At 44.1% G+C, this 21180-nt stretch overlaps 1 protein-coding gene across 1 annotated transcript in view; it reads left to right on the forward strand.

The window, feature by feature from the left end:
• BMP7 (bone morphogenetic protein 7) overlaps positions 1-20676 on the forward strand; it is a 44152-nt gene extending 23476 nt beyond the window's left edge. The window contains exons 2-7 of the mRNA XM_064674150.1: positions 1414-1606; positions 12050-12198; positions 16314-16511; positions 18044-18120; positions 18744-18854; positions 20078-20676. Of these exons, the coding sequence (XP_064530220.1) occupies positions 1414-1606; positions 12050-12198; positions 16314-16511; positions 18044-18120; positions 18744-18854; positions 20078-20227 (878 nt within the window). The 3' untranslated portion in view covers positions 20228-20676. The remainder of the gene's footprint in view (positions 1-1413; positions 1607-12049; positions 12199-16313; positions 16512-18043; positions 18121-18743; positions 18855-20077) is intronic.
• The last annotated feature ends 504 nt before the right edge of the window (positions 20677-21180 follow it).

Consider the following 21180-nt stretch of genomic DNA (forward strand, 5'->3'; position numbering starts at 1 on the left):
GCCCTGGACTCCTCACAGAAGGGATGTGAGAGAGGAGGAAGAGTCCATGGCCAGCAGCTGAATCTTGGCTAGCAAAGCAGTGCTGAACCTGCTCCATGCTTGGACACAGCCTGGTTCCCAGAGCCTCCCCACACTCTGTCCCTGACACAGGGGAGAACCCCACGAGGTGCTGATGTACATTTGTACCGTGCAGCGCTGTAAATTTAAATAACACTTTCCAGACTCTTGCTTGAAACTCCTTTTTTTCAGGAGTAATTCCCTTTAAGTCAATGGATTTACACAATGGATTTACTGCTGCCAGAAGAGAATCAGGCCTGTAGAAAGACAAGCATTCTTTGCCAAGGAAATCTCAGAGCTAACTACTTGAATTGTGCAGTCAAGCTGCAGAGAGGTCAAGTGGACAGACGACAGGACTGGGACATATAGGAAGTCTCTGGTTCAAACCTCAGCTCTTAAAATGTCATGCAGTGTGACCTTGGGCGAGTCAGTTCATTCCCTTATACCTCCGTTTCCCCCTTTTCCTTTGTCCGACTTGTCTATTTAATTTGGAATTTGTCCCAAGAAGGGTGATTTGCGTCATGTGTCGGGCTGGGGCACTGACACCTCGCCTCCCCCTTGCTGGAGGACTGTCTTGAAGTCTTTGTTTCCTCCCAGCACTGACCCCCCGCTTCCGTATCCACAAGCACGACACCATCAGCTGTCCGTCAGGGGACAGGCAGGCCTGTCACTCGGAGGGATAACACACCATCCCCACACTGTCCTGGGAGGATTTTGGCACTCCTTGTTATTTCACAGTCAGGGTTGGGAGGTGAAAGAAGGTCCTTACTTTGAACATTTGCCTCACAACCCTAAGCACTAAAGATCCTTTAACATGAAAGCTTTGACCCTTCGGAGCGGAGCCGCGGGTTTGTGATGAATTCAGCTGGCACCAAATGTGGGTCGCTGGCATGAAAAGCCTCAAGGACTGGAATCTGTGTATATATGTGTGTGGGTATGTGTGTATGCCTGTGTAATTTTCAGAAGCAGAGCCAGGCCAAGAACCTGCACTCCTGAAAAGCCCCATCTGTTTCTTTCAGCTCCTTCCCACAGCAGCTTGGTTGTTATTGGTGGCAAATGTCCAGAGTCACTTGTCAAGCACAAAGCTGCCAAAAATCATTAAAACACAACAGTCCCCCACACCCTGTACCAGCCAGCTGTAAAACTGTTTCAAAGGGATTCTGATAAACACATATATGCTTATAATAGCCCAGATAAAGTCATGTATTTCCTACGTGCTTTAATGAACCGAGTGACAGCGTGAGATGCTGCAATCAGATATTCTTGCCCTTTTCTGTTGTGGCAACTCTCAAGCGTGTTTGATGGCAAGGGGAAAGGGAACAAAGCAGGTGGCTAATGGGCTGTTTTCTGTTTCAGTGGAGCATGACAGAGAGTTTCACCATCAGCGCTGCCACTACCGAGAGTTCAGGTTTGATCTCTCCAGAATCCCAGAGGGGGAAGCGGTGACGGCTGCCGAGTTCCGGATATACAAGGATTACATCCGCGAACGCTTCGACAACGAAACCTTCCAGATTAGCGTCTACCAGGTCCTCCAGGAGCACCCGGGAAGGTGAGTGACCCACAGGGAAAACCTGATGAGAGCACAAGCACAGTGTGTTCCTTCGGGGAGTTATGTCTTATATTGTTAGAAATACTGGTGCCATCAGCAAAAGCGCCTGGGTTTGGCATCAGGTTCGTACAGTGAAATCTCAGCACGCAGCTGCCGCGTGGAGTGACATGGGGAGAGGTCCCTGTGAGCCTCCACATGCCCCAGGGAACATCCCCAGCACTCTCACCCCTGTGAGCACTCAGTAGCTGAGGAGCCAACAAGCCTGGCCATGTGCTAGTGCAGGAAAACATCATAAACTCAAAGTATTTCAAGATTCCTGGAAGTCCTCCCCACTTCCTCCTGCTGCTTATGGATCCTGAAGTGACAAAACCAAATGCTTCCTCTGGAATTGTAGCTTAATTGCTAGCCTTTATTATCAAAGGCATTCGAGATCCCTAATTAACAAAGACAGATGACACCATGCTTTTTATACTGACTGATTGTTTTGCATGTGCAAAACTACAAGATGAGCTATTAAATCCATTCCAAGCAATTATTAATGTATGCCAAGCTCCCTGACAAATCCTCCCGGGAACTTGAATAAGAACATATGTTCAATTTTCTCATCTGTTTTTAGTTCCAATTAATCAGCAATCCCAAACCATCTATCCAAGGCACTTAGTTTCATTTGCACATATTTCTTTTACATACAAATCCTACCAAAACTGAGATTGCATTTATTTATGTGAAAAGTATTTACAGTCACATTCTAGTCAGAAGTTATTCTTTAGGACTACTAAATATGGGCTAATAATACTACAGTCCTAATTTAGGTTTATGAAAAGGGGAAAGCCCAAAAGGGTAAGAAAAAGGTGGAATCAAGACTCTGGCTTTATGGTTTTATAAGCACTAATAAAAATGCGGGAAAAAAATGAAATATGACAGGAAACTTTATCAATGTTTTTTTAAATGGTGAGGATTTCTGCTGGCTTTGCTGTATGGTAAAAATATTTAACCACTGGTGTGTTTTCTTCCACATCTGAAATTCTAGTTTTATAGCTTAAAACTCACAGTTCTCCTGGCATTTCTAATGACACAATTATTCACAGGGTTTGGGGTCTGTGCTAAAATGATTCTGTTTTTATCAAACAGCCATAATTCAACTATACCTTTTAACCAGGTTTTCCTTAAAGGAGAAGGCAACAAGCCACAACTGTGCACAGGACCCATTAGATGTCCTGCTTACCATAAGCATTTCAGTTTATTCTCTTTTTCTTTTAAGCCCTTCCAGAAGTAGAAGCCTCCCTATGCTGTATTTCTTAAATAGGTTAGTTAGGTACAAGCCTGCAGGAATAACTTTTCATTCTTGGGAACAGCAGAAACAATACATGTGTTGGCAGAGGAGAAGGCACTAACCAGTGTGTCAGGGTATTAGGGAATGCCAGAAACCTGTTGTTGGAGTAAATGACCTTCCTCATCAGATGCCCAGGAAGTTCTCCCTCAGATTCTGATGAGTGAGGTAGGTGCCCACTAGGAATCTTACTGACAGAGTCAGAATGATATTTAGTGCCTTCATTTTACAGTGGTACATCCACAGGTTGGTTACAACTCTGTTTAGAGAGAGTGGCAAGGTACCACTGAGGATAGTTGTGTGGAGCAGAAAGTGTTTCTGCAAACTGTCTCCTCCACAAATTCTTATTCCTAAAGGACAAAAAAAATGTATGCAAAGTGCAGGCATATACATGAACCACTGGCTGGAAGAGGTGAGGAATCTTGCTAATTATACAGATGTTCCAGCCACAAGATGAGATGCAATTTTACTGCATCATATTCACCACAGGAACACTATTTTTAATGAGCGTTCGTGCATATTCCCTTTTTGCATACATTTTGGCACAGGCTATGGCGAGTTTTGAACAGTATGTCCTGAAAAAATATTCCTGTTGGTTTGGATTGACCAAAGGTAAAAATATTGTCACTAACATTTGTAAAAATATTTGCTCTTTTTCTGCATTTTTCCACTGACATTTTCCACCCGGCTCTGTCACAGACCAGTCATCCAAGTCAGTGTGTCATTGGGCAAGTGGAGAAAGAAAACAAACTCTCTCCAATGTTGATCAAAAAACACCCATTCACTTTGATGCTTCCTTGGCTGTTTGTCTCATCCCGAGCCGGCTGGAAAGTCAGACCCATCTGACGTTGTTAGCAACAAGAGCAAAACAAAGCCAAACCCTCTCCCCCACGCAGGCAGGGAAACGTTTGGTCGCCTTTGGCTTTGTGGATCCCTCTCCCTGGAGCTCCACAGGTACAATGGCCAGCAGGAAACCAAAAAGGTTCCCCTCTCTCTGTGCGCTTATGATGACACAAGAGCAGTGGGATTCCCCCAGGAGATTGCTGGAAATGCCCTTTGAGATTTGAAACATGTGGGATTCTCCAGGCCTGTGCTGCTCCTGTTGCAGTGGCCCAAGGCACAGCAGGGGCAGCTCAGCATCGTGTCACACACAGCTGAGAGCAGGACACCTTCTAGAGCCACAGAACAGCACAGGGTGCAGGTGGAAAGCCCAGGCTGAGGGTGACTAGGGATAGTTTCCTTTGAGTGTGAAGAGACCAAGGGACATGCTGAAGGCTGGATTTTCAGTTAAACCACAGATGAGCCTCTAGTTTGAGGTGTGATGGTGCCCTTGGTTCAAATAAACCATTGGTATGAGCAGTTCAATAGTTAATGACTTTACGAGTTCAGACAGGTTGGTATCTGACCATCAACATCTCTTGCCTGCACTTTGTTGTCAGGGTAAAATACAGGCATAGGTCTTTCCAGACTAACAGCTGCACTCCCAGCTGACTATTTCTGAAATCCTTTCCCTCAACAGTACCAACATTTGGACAGAGGGCAGAAGCTCTCCCTCATCCACCTCAGTTGTGGGCAGACAGACACATAACAACCCTGGCAGGAAAAATGAGAGCCCAGCCCTGCCCTTTGTAGCAGATGAGATGCCACGCAGACTTAGACTAATAGAAATTGTATCTCTGTCAGACTGAAGATATTATGACAGGTGTTTGTAGGAAACCAGGCTAAATGATCAAATATTCTTTTTGGCCTTTCCAAATCTATGAATTCATTGCAAGGCAAGCTCTTCAAACTGGCAACATTTCCTTCATAAAAAGGCATGTGCAGCATTCTTTAGGCACACAGCACCAGTTATTCACTTTAGGCAAACAAGTACATTCATGAACAAAAATGTTCACAATATCACAAACACTGTAAAAACAGTTGACGTTTTGACTAATATAACATTTCTCAAAGCTTTCCTGTGCATAGCTCAAAATCCAGTGACTCAGGTCCAACTTCTGTTTGGTATTTATGGCTCACTCACCCAAAAGCCTGGGAAAGTGCTTTACAAAGCCAGGACTGGCTTTAGAAGGGTGCTGAGCAGCAGGACATCAAGTCCCTGTTGTGGTCACAAACCCTTTTAAGGGGGAGCTGAAGGTGGCCATCGGGCAGCCGGGTGCTGCTCAAGCCTCATCTCCTCCCTCCTGGAAAAGGAGGGCAAGCAAACAGATCCCAGTGCTAGGAAGCACACACCAAGGGGCACAAGGCTTGCTACAAGGTATTGAAGGTAATTTATCCTGAGCATCTATGCATGGAACATGGCAAAATAAAGCTTATGGATGTGAGCCTGAGAGAAATGAACTTTGGTACTTTTACACTGGAATCATGAAATAGTTTGTGAAGCACTTTGCAAAAGAAATATCCATTACCCTCAGAGCCTCCACCTCTGTAAGCAATGGCTAAAGCAAGAATTTCAAAGGGATTTAAGTGCAGAAGAGACACACAGGTATGCAGTGGGATTTCTAACAGCAGCTAAGCAGGCTGGATACGTAACTCCTACTGTAGTTGGTAGGAACCTGCATATTTTCCAAAAGTACCCATGTAGTTCTGGGGCAGATTGTTAATCAAGGCATCACCCTCAATTTATTAACCTGAAGCTGCAGAAAACATGCAGACCGGATAGCTGCCCTCAACATCAGAGCTCGATTCTGCCCTTCTGTCTGCACCTTCAGAAGCTGAAATACCTCATCCCAGAGTTGCATCTCCTATTTCATTGGACCCAGCACTCCACTGCAGAGTGAATCCCAACCCCTTTGAAGTCGATGGGAGTTTTGTTACTGGAGAGAATAAAACCAGGTACTTGACCAGCCTTTAGTAATTGAAATGTAGTTGTTACATGTTCACTTTGTGGCCATTATGGATTTCACAGGCTTCAAAGGCAGTGAATGATTTGAATGCTCATGTTACCAGCCCTGCAGAAAAATCAGATCTCCCATGATGCATTCCTGGGTTTGACTTGCAGCTGGAATGCTTTAGCTTGTGCTTCAAACTACACCACTGCTGCACCCAGATCAAACCTAAGCCCCTCTCCAGACCCCTTTTCCCATTCATTGGAGTCTGTTTGCATGTTGTGGGTTGAAATGTGTAATTCTAGTAACTAAGAAAGGCTTAGGCCCACCCAACCCGTGAAGCAGATGTGCCTCTTTTTTGGAGCTTTTACAAGTACCAGCGTGATTGTTCTAGGGATGGTGCAGTACAGAAGGGAAGAGTTTGTTTTAATGATGTGCCCCAGCAGGATGACAGTACCTGCAACAGCATCTAGGAAGGTACTGACAATAGCTTTGATTATTTTTTTTTTGGTAACTTATAGATAAGTCAGTTGATAACTGTATTCATTTATCAGCAAGTAGCAAGGGAACTTCAGCATGGAAACCCTGTAGCTCTCCAAGAGCAGAGCTGGATCTAGTTATCTCCTTCAGACCATTCCTAAAAGCCACTGCAGCCTGCAAAACTTCTGACAAATCTTGAACTTGCTAAGCAAGGCACAGCTCTTCACAGGCACTTGAGTAGCTGCAGGAGGCATTTTGCATACCCCATGGGTTCTTGCTCAGCTAAGTGATGCACTAATGAACAGTGACTCAATGCTGAACAGAAACAGCTTTATATGAAGCGTCAGAGATATGTGTGTAACCTCAGTTCTCTCAGCACTGTTTTTACAAGAGGCTTCATGTTTAGGAAACGTGTTGCTTCTCAGTAACAAACTCCCATTGCCACTTTTAATCAGCCTTTGAGACGTAGATCCTACCCTTCTCAAACACTGCGTAGGAAAGGCAACACAGCTACCAGAAACACACAGACTTAAGAATCTGCTGAAATTTTAAAGCGAATTGATTTTTTCCCTAGATTCACAGAATTTATACAGATCTGTTTCACTGCCAGTACAGTCAGCTTTCAGACCAGTCCTTGGAAACCACCTCCAGCAAACTATTCCTGCTGTGGACATCCCTTTACCCCACAGAGCCCCTGTGGGCACGGAGAGGGCTTTTATCAGTGGGGAAGGAGCAGGAAGGATAAGCAGGGGATCCCAGGCATGGGGAAGGGAAGGTGTGGGAGGAGGGCTTGCATCAGGTCTGTGTACAGAGGGTGTTGCAAACGTGCCAGGGAGAGGCCCAGGGAGATCCTGGGGCCCTCTCAAAGTAGGAAAGTCTGAAAAATATTTTCCTAAGCTTGTCTTTGTACAGCTGCAGCTGACTTTAAGCAATGACACCGAGCGAACTGAAATCTGGACACTGCAGGTTTTTAATCCAAACAGATGTCTTCTAACCCTCCCAGGATGCCCTCTCTGCCTTCTCCTCCCTCCACCTGCTCAAACCTGGTCATGAATTGCCTAACTCCCCATGCCTAACTCTGTCCTTGGGCTGCCTGTTGGAAAACTTGCACCATGCCTGTGACCTAAACAGCCTCTCTATGGTTAGAATACCCAGCAAGAGGACAGGATTATGCTCCTGACTTAGAGGCTGTGGTTTGCATGCTGAATCAATAAGACATTCAACATATCCATGCCTCAAGTGTTTCCCACTTTAAAACAGAAGCAGGAGGGTTGACTGTCTATTTGTAAAGCTGTTCAAAATCTATTGCAAGGCGTCACTGTGTGGTTATTGTTTAAAAAACTGTTATATCTATAATTCCTCAAACTATTGGGTAGGGATTCAAGCAGCACAGCTACTGGATAGCCTCAGTGTGCTCTTTGGGCTGGTGGATTACCTGACACAGGCAGGGGACTGCAGGACCTGCTGGAAGTGGCCCTGGCCTGCTGCTGCAAGGACATGGCCAGATGAGCCAGGACTCCAAAGCTGCTCCCAACCCAGAGTGCTGGCATGTCACAGAAATCACCTTGTCTTGCAGTGCAATGAAAATTGCTGAGTCGCCTTTGCTGCTGCTGCCTGTCCTCCTTCTCATTTATTTTTATCCCACTTGGAAGTGCTCATTAGTATTTACTACCACTTGTCAACCAGTAGCTTAAAATAACAGGGCTGATGAGGGGGATGGGGAAAGCGAGTGAAGAAAACAGACGCTAAAGCAGGGACTGTTTGGCAAGAGAACTGTCCTAAAGCAGTGTAGACTTCACACCACTATAGCCTATAAATACAGTTTCATCTCCTGTTCTCTTGCTATTGCATAATTGCCAACTCTCATGTTTTCACTGAATCTCTCTTCCTAGCCCGTGTTCTCCTCGTGCCTCAAATCATCAAGGCAGGTGATTAAGGGAGAATACTGCACTTCTCATCTCTGGATACGTTTCTAGTGTTTATGGCTTCAAACCAAACAGTATCCTAGAGATTGAAAAAGTACCCCAACAAAAAGGCAAAGAGCCCATACATACTATTTTCATGAAGCTTTATGGTTGTTAATCTCTTATTTTACCATGTTGCAACATGGTAACTCTTCCTTACTATTTCCTTCCAGGATCCTCTACTCGTCTTTTCTGTATTTTGTCTTCCCTTATTTCTCCCCTCATCCCCACTTCTTCCAGTCCTTTTCCCTTCCACTAAACACCTGTGATCTCTTTTCTTAACTGCATTCCTGCCACCAGCCCTCTACAGCCCTTTGGCAGCTCCAGCCCTTCCACCTCTATAACTCCAGCTGCTTTCCAGACACGATCTCACATGCATCCTGCCCAGCCACCCTCACTTTGCAATGCTTGTTACTCACCCTTGAGTCCAGAAAACAAGTTCACTAAGGAAGTTTCACAGACCACACAGCAGTTATATGACCTGTAGACAAATTTTTGGGAGTGCTTTCTAACGGGAGATGACTCTCTTTTCTGGCATCTGCTGCCAGACACTACCAAAGCCATCAGTAGACAAGTGCCAACCTCCTGTCCTCATCTCAGACTCCACTGACAGCCTGATGCTTGAGAAAACTGAGCTGAAAGCCCCGTGTTTTATCATTGCTAAAAGCTCTGACACTCCCGCTGATGTCACTACTTTGAACGCTGAGCCATTTTGATGTGGTCTCAACAAAACATACTTGTGGTCTGGATCCAGATTTCATAATTTGTGTAACTCTAATCTAGGCATTAACATTTCCATGTCCCAGCTTAATTTTCTGTAAAATGAGTATCGTGTGCCTTTCCTATCCCTCGCTCCGGTAAAAGGCTTGGTACAGTTTCTTACGTGCACTGAAGTTCTTAAACGAAAGGACTGAATGCAGGGCCAAGGAATCAAAGGGCTTTTCTGCCTCCTTGTTGCAGAGCCATTATTCACATTGCTCCAAGAACACTCTATGAGTACAGTTGGTAGGTAGGGTACCAGAGTGAGATGTGCACCAGAAACTTTTTCTCTTTGTGCTTAGATCTTTATCTCAAAGCTAAAACCCAAACCAGCCACATCAGTTAGACTTAACTAGCACTATCTCCTATGACAAGTCATTAGATGTGAGCCCTCAGAGCACATATTGTTTAAGTCTAAGCAGAATAACATTTCATTGCTTTGTTTACCATGTCTTGTCCAACAATGATATCTCAAGGGCTTGCTGTCTATGAGCTGGTGATTTAACACTGTTTGCCCTGTCTTTGGAGAGCAGGGCTTTCCACTTAAAGGGAGGCTGTTCTTTTTAAAAGAACAAGAGGTTTCTTTTCATTGGAACAGGAGTCAATCTCAGGAGCCTCTGCTTGCAACAGCAGTCAGGTTTTGCATCCCATCCCTGGCCACTGCTGGTGGGCCAGAGTGGAAAGTGCTAATCCAGGAGTGCTTGAACTTCTCCAAAGAGCATCTGACCTGGGGCCTTTTTGGGGTCCAAATGTTCCAAGTGTGTGTGTGGGAAGGACATTTCCCTTTAGTGGGTCCCTTTGATCTCTCTCACTTCAGGCTTCCCCTCCAGGCCTATTGTTTGCACATTGCTGTAACTACAGGAAAACAAATGCATTATACAATTTCCCAGACTGACTCACCCTGGTACTTGATGCCTCATGTTGTCTGGTTACCCCGATTGCATCATGTCAGCATGGGAAGCTTAAAGGCTGGGTTTTCTGAGTAATAATACTGCAGTTGAGCAGTAGCTAAAAACAAAAAAACTATCATTATTGCTAGTATCATCAACCTGCAGACTACAAGGGGGAAAACCAAGCAAGCCAAGTCCCTATGAACCAAACCTTGTGTGAATCATGACTTCCAGTTGGGGGCCATGCTTAAATAGTGCAGTACGTGAATATAAAAACTCTCTACTTCTGGAAATTTGGCCTCAGCCATTGGAACGGGCCAATCCATACTACTCCCTCATCCCTGGCTCCTCTGGGATGTGTGTTGTTCAGTGTGTTGTAAACAGGGAAGGGTGGGAGATGTCCACACTGCTGTGTCATGTGCTGTGGGAACAGGGCCATTGCTCCTGGGTGGGGATGAAACCCCAGGAAGTTTGTCACCCTGTTGGAGTTCAAGCATCCTGCACTCCTGTAACTAATGTGTCTATGGAGAGAGGGGGTTATCCGTATTATTTAACTTCAGTTTTCCTAAGGGCACCCAGCAAAGCTGATTGAGCTCTGAAGAGCAGCTCCCACCACCTGCATTGAGCCTCTCCATCACTGCACCACAGCCCCTTCCTGAGCCATCCACCTGGGCTGCCCAAACACTCCCCACAGGATCCCCTTTCGGTAGCAAGCGTTTCAGCAAGTTCAATTCTGATGAAGGGCTTCTCCCACAACCCAAAACTTTGCTTAAAAGAAAGCACTAATTGCACCCTGAGCAGCACTGGCTGGATCTGCACATTCAGCCGTGTGGTATCCAAAGGGATCCTGCTTTAGGGAGGAAACTCAGAGTCCTCCTCTTACACACCCCAGGCCATATGCTCAGGTGCTCTGCAGGAACCAATTTCAGAAATGTAACTTCATTTAAGCCATCACGGAGTCAGAGGCAGTGACACCCATTAGCTCACAGATGAAATGCATCATCTCTTATATTCTCTGGCTCACAAAGGTTGAAAGCAAAGCTAGACAGTAAAAGCATTACAAAAACCCCTCCATTTCTGTTTTGTGTGGGACAAAAGCCTCTGATTTCTTGGTATCTCACAGGGAAAAGAATCACTAAAAGCTATGCCTCAAATATTTCTCAGATTCATTTCTGATCACTTGATAGTCCAGGTAAAGAAGAGGCACTGTGCAAACTAAGCTAAATATATGTATTTGCACTGACAAATCTGTAGTGACAAAATTCATAAGGCTTTCTTTAAGCTTTGAGGACGTGATTAAAGGGTTTTCCAGAGATAGTTCTTCATTCAAAAGGATATAATTACACTTTAACAAGTTACCATGTTTGTGCACCATAGGTACAAAAGCAGCTCTTACAGGGCTTGTCTAGACACTTCCACTGTGTGCCTTTGTTCTTCTTGTAAAGTCTTTTTTATGAAGGAACTGCACCACTATGCATTTTTTTCATCTAAGTTTTATCTCTTTCTTGATTTCTGATAACACATTCTTTCCCTTACAGAACCTGTCTTTTTCTAGTTTTCATTTTTCAAAAATTTGCCAGGAAACATTTTGTAAATCCAGATTGATTTCACCCTTCAAATGCACAGAATCCTCTCTATTGCAGAGCTTTCTTATTTTCTGGTATTAATTCTTTACCTGGAGTAACTGAACAATGATCTTTAAAAAAAACAATTCATGAATTGAAGAAAGTTGTGACCCACAGCAGTGCAGCAGTGTCTCAATCAGTTATCTGTAACCTCAGACAAACAAATTTAAAAAACCATTACCTATGTTAATATATGCACACCAGTGTTCCAGCTGGCTTGCACCAGTGCTACAATTATGCATAAAAGTCAGGAAATTATGTGTGGAAAGGCTAATGAGCAGCATTGTCTGCCCAATTACCAGGTTTACATATGCAAACAGTAATTTTGCAGATCTATGCCTGGCAAGCCTTTTTTCTGAAGCTGCATCAGGAGCTCTAAGGGTAACTGTAACAGCAAAGTAACCCAAAACTACCTCAAATCTGCTTCAAGCCATTTTCCCTTTTTTGAAGAGAAGAGAAGCTTCATCTGAGGGGAAGATATCACTGAAGGGCTGACCCAGGACACTGCCTAAAGAGACTCCAGTGGAAAGCCTGGGTAAATGGGAATTATGCTTCTTTTTTTTTCAGGGATTCAGATTTGTTCCTGCTCGACTCTCGAACGATCTGGGCTGCAGAGGAAGGGTGGCTGGTGTTTGACATTACTGCAACCAGCAATCACTGGGTGGTGAATCCCCAACACAACCTTGGCCTACAGCTCTCCGTGGAAGGCACTGATGGTGAGTGTCAGACATCAGACACCAACTGCAATCAATGAGCCTCTGTCTCAGGTACCTGAGTCCCAGCCAGGGGAAGCCCTAAGCATTCATCACTCTTTCCTCTGAAAAGGATTTCTTAAGCATGTTTTTCCTGAATTTGCCTAAGGTGGAAATAATAGTAGTATTAAAAAAATAGCCCCTAGACATATTTAAGGTTAAGGATGTACTCAGATGCTGTAACAGATTGGTGACCTGCCTGCAGTAATTCCAGTATTAGCTGTGTACACATCCCCATCAAGGTAAGAATATGCTGCTTGGCTAATTTGCAGGTAGTGCAATCCAGTCAAGGAGAGAGGAATAAATTTTGCTATGTGCAAGAAGACACAACTGAGTGATGTAGAAGGCTGCTGTCAGTTGGCACAGAAGGCCTTTCAAATTCAGAAGACAGCTAGGAACCATTTTAATTTCCTTTGTGGCAGCAGAACTTACTGGTAAAGTCATGTATGGTCTGGATTCCAAGGTCTGCAGTGTATGGTACAAATCTGTGAGGTTTGGGAATGAGTGGGAAGACCTGGCTCTGAAACATCTCCAGAAAGGATGTGTTTAGAATCAGCTGGGGAGTTTTCCTAATCAGGTCTTAACTAAAAAGTCACGCTACTTTGTCTTAACATTAAGATCCCTCATGCTCACTTGGAGACTTGTGCAAGGAAACCAAAGTATCCTGGATCTTCTTGGGGGTTCCCAGGACCTGGGAGCACCTGGAACTGCCTGGCTGCCCCACAGGAGTGGTTGAGCAAAAACCAGCTCAAAATTATAGATACTCCGGATGTAGTTATCTAAGGACATAATTTCATTCTCCACTAACTGTGCCTATGATATCACTTGCTCTTGGCTTTTATGCAACACTCTGCATGTTTCCAGTAAGTAGCATTTTGCATAAAGACTGTGCAAAGTAGTTTTGAAACAGGCAACCTACAGAGAGTCATTTACATGACAGGGTGATTTAACTCATGTGAGACCTGCACAGAGCAGTGCACAGGGTTTGTTTTAACCTGCCCTCTCTGAGTGATCGGTGAACGCAGAAACCCAAACACAAAGAAGGAGCCTCACCATGGAAGTTAGTGGTCCCCACCCTAAAGACATCTTTGTATAAAGAGTCAAATTCAACCTGATATACGAGTTAATCTTAACTCTTAAAGTTAGAACAGTAAAGCAAAATGACAGCCAAGTTTAACCCCTTTTCAAACACTTGGCAAAGTAACTTGCTGCTTTCTCCAAACAGATTAACAAAATACTTTAATCAGCCCGTCATTAAAAATTAGAAAATCCAACTGCAGTGTTTAGTAAGTAAATACAGAGATACAGGACCCGATTGTCTGCTTGTCTTCTGTAACTAATTTCCTTGGCAGTGCACCTTTGCACTCACATTTCTCCTCCATACACATGAATTTGTCTTTCTATTTTGAATGGCAAGGACATGTCCTTCCTTGCTCCCCAAGTTTCATTTTGGATTTAGACCAATTGTGTGCACTAACAAAAAAGCTGCTTTTAACACCTGGACTTCATACGAAAATCATATGCTGCAAACACAGCAGGATTTTGATGCAACACTATATGCTTGGGCAATCCCCAAGGCTTTAAGGGAATTAGAAAAACAAAACACAACCAAACCCAACTTTTCTTTGTATCTGTTGTTACAGATAGAGTTCTGTAATCATAAAGCAAATGCAGTTATTTTAAAAAAAATCTGACATCACAAGCACTGTCCAGATGAACTGATACAAAATAAGCAAATTTAACTGATCTTTGTATTTCTTTATAATCTTGCCAAATAAGTCTATCAACGTGTATAATAAGGGTAGAATCAAAGAGGTTTTATTTATTCATGAGACCAGGGAACAGCTACAGCAGAAGAAATGCTTGAGTGACTCAGTAGCCTTCAGCCCAGCACCCACAGGGCCCCTCTCAGCAGCAGCACATGGATTGGGTTTACTTGGTTTGGTACTTAGGATCCCATTTTTGACAGTATTAAAAAATCACCTTCAGAAGAGCAGATGAAGCTGTGCCCTCTGGTTCATGAGCACAGCTACTGCTTTTGTGGGACAAGTTTTTCATTGTCTAATGGTGATTACACACATGTCCTTGTGTTTAACCTTGCTTTCTGGGTGGGTAGGAAAGGTAGAAAGAGCATTTTCCCCAACTCAATTAAAAAGAAATATACTACTTCACAAACAGAGCATTACCTTTTTTTCCCCCCTAAGGCAACAGTGCCACCATATTGGCCTTGAATGTGATGTGTTGCTGTTACACTGGTATTTTACTGGTCAAATGACACTTATTGCTGCTCTAGTGCAAATCCATTAAACATCAGGATGAAGCTGGGTCCCCTCGTGCATACTGCTGCTCTATTCAGAGACATGGGAAAGGTAAAATAATTTACACTGGAAAAGCCACAGCTGTGGGCTAGTTTAAACAGCTTTGGGAAGCAGAAAGGCTCATTTGAAGGGGCAGCATTCAGTGAGCTCTAATGCCTGCAGGTGAGCTTGTTTTCAGGAAATAGGGCTCAGATCTGGCAAAGCCTGAGCACAAGTGGAACTACTTATATATTTAACATTGGCTGCTTGCTTAAGCACTTTGTGGGCTCAGCCACAAATGTTTAAAATGAAAACTATTTGGACAAGTTTCCAGAAAGAAGCTTAAGCAGAAGGTGAAGGAGTTGCTGATGAGTGCCCACATATAATTCTACAGCCAGGAGTTTCTGTATTTGCTCTTTTCACCGAAGCTCTCCTGCTGCCCTGTCCTCAGATTAGTTTTGCTGTATCTTGCTTGTGAGGCCTGGCCATGCCAGGCAGTTTTCCTGCTGCCAGGGTCCTGTTAAAACCTCTTGATCCAGCCCTCTTCACAAATCCCGTCTACTGATCTTGGAACTTCCTCATGGTTTTAGAAAAACATAAAATAGGCTGCAGTCAAGGCTGGTCCATTCTTGGCCTTGAGCTTTGACTAGAGCCCCCTTTTCTGGGTCTGTCATATTTACCAATCTTTTGGACAGATCCAAGAGGAAAAACAAAAACAGTGCCATAAAGACAATAATTTATAAGCCTTGACATTTACTTTACTCATCTTAAAAAGAGCAGCTATAGAATATCACCGAGAAATATTTTAGGTTACCAGCTTCTTTTCACACATTAGTCAGAAACTAGCAGAGTAAGGATATTTCTGTCAGTGGACTGAGAGCCCATTTCCTGCTCTCCCCGGCCAGGCTGCCTTGCAGGGCTTCTCCAGGAAAGTGTCAGCTGTCCTTTGGCACATTTGATTTGTGGCTGACAAGGCCCAGCTCTGTCCTTAGCAAAGGATCACAAAAGCCATTAACATAACTTGGATTTAGCAGCAGCACTCAGTAGCTTGGAACAGAATAATCCTGGATATCATTCCTGCATTTCACAGCAGCACCCAGACATCCTTTGGAGGCAACAGGGGGAAATATTAAATTTCCCACTGCCACCCTCTCCTTGCCTTTTTTGTAAATAATTAATTCTACAGAGAAACCACCTAATTGTCTTTTACCAAAAATCAAATTATTTTAAAGCCCAAGATGAAGGACACGTGGATGGTAACCAGCAGTTTTGCAACAAAGCAATCAGATATGGTAGTGCCAAGATGCAGCAATAAGCAAAATGTCTCTAAACATTTGATTTTTTTCAACTAAGGTATATCTGGAACTCTGTCAGCATTCCATACAAGGCATTTTTATTTTAAGTTAATAACCTTCCAGTGGGAATTTAGTGTTCCTATGGGCTGAGTTTTATGGTTCCTTTTATAGGATCACTTCAAATTATAGGTTGGTGAACTTAAAGAAACCCCTCTAAAGAATGCAGGAAAAGTTAATACTAAGCGGATTTAGGGTAAAATAATTATATATAGGGCTATTTTATGTAACTTTTACACACAGGTATAAAATGAAGTTTAGCTGTGCTGAGCTGCTCTTGTCAGAAGCAGCTTTGCCATTTAAGTCCAGGTCCTTGGTGGACCAATGCCTACAGGAATCACCCTTAGCAGCCAGCAGCTCTCCTCCTTGTTATCCTGACCGTGCTGGAAAAGCTGCTGCAGCCCCTCTTATCAGTCTGTTCTGCTTCAAGGGCAAAGCATCAACCCCAAGCTGGCGGGTCTCATCGGAAGGCACGGCCCTCAGAACAAGCAGCCCTTCACTGTCGCCTTCTTCAAAGCCACCGAGGTCCATCTCCGCAGTATTCGCTCCACGGGAGGGAAGCAGAGGAGCCAGAATCGATCCAAAACGCCAAAGAACCAGGAAGCTTTCCGGGTGTCAAACATTGCAGGTATGCTGTGGGTTGCTGGGTCTGTGTTTCTGGGCGTGGGATAACGTGGGAACAGTTTTCTCCCACGACATCTGCTTGTTGCCCCTTTGGTCCACCACTAGTGTTCAGTTGTTGGTTTGAAACTACGTGGGATTAGGGATTATTTCAAAAAAGTTAGAAAAAGAATGTTTCGTTGGTGCAACGTTAAATTGTGGGATTTCTTAATCCAAATGAAAAAAACCCCACCTAACCAGAACTCTGTTGCTCCCACATGAAATAAATTCTCATTTTGAAATAGAAGATAATTACATTAAAGAAATGAGTAAGTCATGAAAACAATATTTCAGAGGGTCTGAATCCAAAGGCTGTCCATATTCAGAGTTTATGATTTTAAGTTTAGCCCCCGAAGAGTGTAGTAGTCCCAAAAGTCTTGCATGGAAGAGGAAAACCTATTCTTTCTTAGGATAACCACAGCTATTCTGGGGGGAGCTCTGCTTCCTAATATGGAAGAAAACTCCATCAGGCATTTGAAATAGAAATGTGGCTTAATTATGTGATACCTCAGAGTAACAGGCCCTTGGTGACGGTCCCAGCAGGAGCCACAGCACAGGGCTCACTCTGCAGAGGCAGCAGCAAATTCCAGCTCTGTTTCTGTGAGAGCCTCACTGAACGGAAGGAGAGCTTGTGGGAGGCAGGAGAAAAAGGAAAACACAGCTTCCAACAACAAGAGTTGAAGTCATATTTTTATAGAATCACAGAATCATTAAGGCTGGAAAAGACCTCCAAGATCATCGAGTCCAACCTTTGAGCAATCACCACCTCACAACTAGACCACGGCACTAAGTGCCAAATTCCTCCAGGGGTGGTGACTCCACCACATTCCTGGGCATCCTGTTCCAACGCCTGACAAGCCTTTCCATGAAAAAACTCTGATCAAGCCATTCTTTGTGGTACTTCTGCTTGGATCTCCAGCTCAGACTACATGTCCAGGATGGGCACACGGTTTCAAAACTGCATGAAGAGTTATGGTTGTTCAGTTCCATGATTCAGATTTTATTCATTGGTTCATCATTATCAGCCATTGCAAGGAGTCTGTAGTCTGGATCCAGCTGCACTGGACAGAAAAGCAGATTCTGCACTACTTTAACGTCCCATGTTGCTTTTTTAGACCTGAAGGTGCAACTATCAGCAGTGATTCAAAGACAGGAATTTAGAAAATAGGTAAAGGGTGCCTTTCCCTATCACTCTTTTCATAGGTTGTCCTTCTACGTCATAGACTATAATCAGATCTGTGTGTTGCTACTAGGAGGTCAAGGGAAAAAAATAAAAAGGAAAAAGAAAATAGCTGTTTTCCCAGACCTTTTCTGGCTTTGCACAAGAAGCCAGAAGGGCATTTCATATGTGTTAAATGCTGCCATTATTTTATGACTAAAATTGAAATGGTTAAAAAGGCGCCCCATGTGCAAGAGATGAGCAGCAATGCCTCACTCCCTGCTGGGGGCTGTGGGTGCTGGGGCAGCCCAAGCTCATGGCCACCCATTCTCCCCATGCAGAGAACAGCAGCAGTGACCAGAGACAGGCCTGCAAGAAGCACGAGCTCTACGTCAGCTTCAGGGACCTGGGGTGGCAGGTAAGGGCTGTGTGTCACTGGGGTGCCTTTGCACATCACTTATCCAGCTGAGTAGTGAGATCGAGCCAATAACTGGATTTTTTTTATAATTCTCAGGGCGAAAAAATTGTATATTGCCTTTAGCACGCTTCAGTGCTTCTGCTAAGTTGTGTATACAAATATTTAGCATGAGGTTGGCTGGAAACTCAACACCCTTAGGTCTTTTTGAGGGACTGTGGCCCTGGCATTGCTGAAGGCTCTCCTTTTTCAGCTACCTGTTCTTTTAGACCTGGTTAAACACATATTCCTTTCTGAAAGCTTGTATCTGTGTTGTGGTGCTGGGTGAAGTGATCCTTGTGGACAGCCAGGAGGACACTGCTGAATGGATAAACAACTAAAGCCAGATGTTCAGCTACAATATGGGCACATTTGCAAAGTAGAATGTGTCCCTCCAGGAAAAGCAGCTGCTTTAGGGGGCTATAAGAGAGCATTAAAAAAGCCAGTGTGCCAGATATTTATTTTGCAGGCCACTGCAACTGTACATGGATGTATGAATGGATAGGTTTATGTGCTGGTTGGCTTTTTGTTTCACTGCACAGTATTTCTGTCTTTCTCCACAATCTAATGGCTTCAATTTACTCAAGGACTGGATCATCGCTCCGGAGGGCTACGCTGCCTATTACTGTGAAGGAGAATGTGCTTTCCCATTGAACTCATACATGAATGCTACAAACCATGCCATTGTACAGACACTGGTAGGTGCACTGTAGCTCCTGGTACAGGGTTATATCTGATAGGTGCTGTTCAGAAAGAAGTTTGTACACAAAAGAGGCTCTAAGACCTAAGAAGGAAGGTCTGCATTAGCTCATACAATGCCTGCAGAATCTGCTCAACATGTCTGGCCAAGTGGCCTGAATTAATAGTTGGCTAAAAATTACCCTGTCTTTGCTGCAAGCATTGACATGCTCTCTCTACTTTGAAAGGGCCCTATGATAGACATCATGATGGGGGTTTAGTCCCACTGCATGGAAATGAAAGAGCAAGATGTGAGACCCACTATCAGCATCCCTTGGAAGAGCTCTGTAAGGATCCACTGAATGTGGATTTGGGGGCAGACTGAGGAAGGGGTCAGTGAATCCCAAAGTTACATGCACAGAGCAGCTGGGCTGTGTATTTACTTTATGAAGTTGTGCAAAGTTGTCCAGATGGGAGCCCTGAGCTCGTGACACAGCACCTGTGTTTGGGGGGACTCTTGGCTGGGGCTACCCAGCCCAGCTGTGTCACCAAAGCCACTGCACCCCCAGCTGACTTGCCTGCCTGGACACCTTCCCCTACCCAGCTGGGCTCCAGGACTCCTGCACACATCTGCAGGGCACAAAGAGGCTCACTGTACCTTCTCACCAATATCCCATGTCCTGTGCATATCTAAAGACAACATCGCAAAAAATGTTAGGGAAACTAGAAGCAACTGTTTCCAAGGGATGAAATATCTACATGTTTTTCTCCTGGTAGATTGTCTTTATTTGCCTTTTACCCCCTTCACCTTGGAGGTCCCACATCTCGGAGCACAGGGGACCTGGATCTCTTGGCCCCCACTGGGTCTTGGTGCTGCTGGGCACGGGGACAGGGTCCCCTGTCCAGGGCTGAAAGGATTTTTAACAAAACCTCACCCACACATAATCCCACAGAGTTTATCGTAACTGGTACCCACTGCAGAACACACTGACTGCTCTGACAAATGGGAGTTTCCTAATGAAAACCTGCCTCACTGAAAGATTTCCAGCTAGATCAGCCTTGGGCGCGTGCGTCAGCGTCCGCACACGCAGGGGACATCTCAAGATGTTTGTACACAAAGCCAGGTGTTCCAAACATGTCCGAGTGAGGGGGTGGGACAGACAGAAGGTTTTCTGGGAAAGAAAAACTTGGGGGAGGAGAGGGGAGAAGTGAATCCTAACATGCCTCTACTTTCATTCCCCAGGTTCACTTTATAAACCCAGAGACTGTGCCGAAACCCTGCTGTGCTCCTACACAACTCAATGCCATCTCAGTGCTCTACTTTGATGACAGCTCCAATGTTATCTTAAAAAAATACAGGAACATGGTGGTACGGGCATGTGGCTGTCATTAGACTTGTAGGAAAGAAAAAGAAGGAAGAAAAAAGTTATTTGTAAAGAGTGGGTTTGTATGGCTATGTGGGGGAGGGGAAAATTTTAGCGCTCCAGCCATGGGTTTAAAAAAAATCCCAAACAGTTTTTAGGACCAGGCCTCTGAAAGATCAGACAATGGAACAGTTTCTGGATCTAAAGTGGCATTTGAACACATTTTGTTTTAGTTTATTGCAGACAATGAGCTTGTAAACTGAAACAAGCCAGAGAAACTGTTTAAAACCTAATCTGCCTACAAAATTGGCTCCTACAATACATACTTTTGCAGATGAGTCTTTCTGAAGATTGCAAACTCACCAGTGTTGATTGTGAGTTAAACAGTAATAATCTATCTGAGGTGAGACTGTGCTGTGACTAACAAGTGTGTGTAGTTCCTGTAACACAGTTTGCAATAAAATAACTGAACAAAATATACCTGGAGTGAACAGGTATTTTGTTAGAGAATTATTACTTCCATCCCTCTGCTTCAATTTCATGAGCAAAACCAAAGATAATTACATGCAACTTCCAGTTTTAAAATACAGTAGCAAAAGCTGGATGTGGCTTTACACAAATTCAAAGCACGGACCAGGCTAAGAAAATAATAATTAATTGGCAAGCAAAAGAACTGAAGGAAATAATTCCAAAGAGCAAGACTTCTGGGGCATACTTTTATTATCAACAGGGAAGGAAATTTCCTCTTGCAACCAGAAAGTATTTGAATTTGCTATAAATTTGTAACACGAAGCAGCAAAATGCTGAGAAACAGAGATTAACCTAACTTTTAGCTGGGGTATCCTAAGCAGTTATGGAGCTGTGTACTCCAGCTAAAGATCCCACTGCTGTTTGGAAAATGTCCATTGACTTCACTGGGGGAACAGGTTCCAGCACTTTTTGGAGAACATGAAGGCTCAAGTGCAGAAGGTGCTGTAAGCTG

Source organism: Pseudopipra pipra, chromosome 17, assembly GCF_036250125.1.
Source record: "Pseudopipra pipra isolate bDixPip1 chromosome 17, bDixPip1.hap1, whole genome shotgun sequence".
NCBI classification, from domain to species: domain Eukaryota; kingdom Metazoa; phylum Chordata; class Aves; order Passeriformes; family Pipridae; genus Pseudopipra; species Pseudopipra pipra.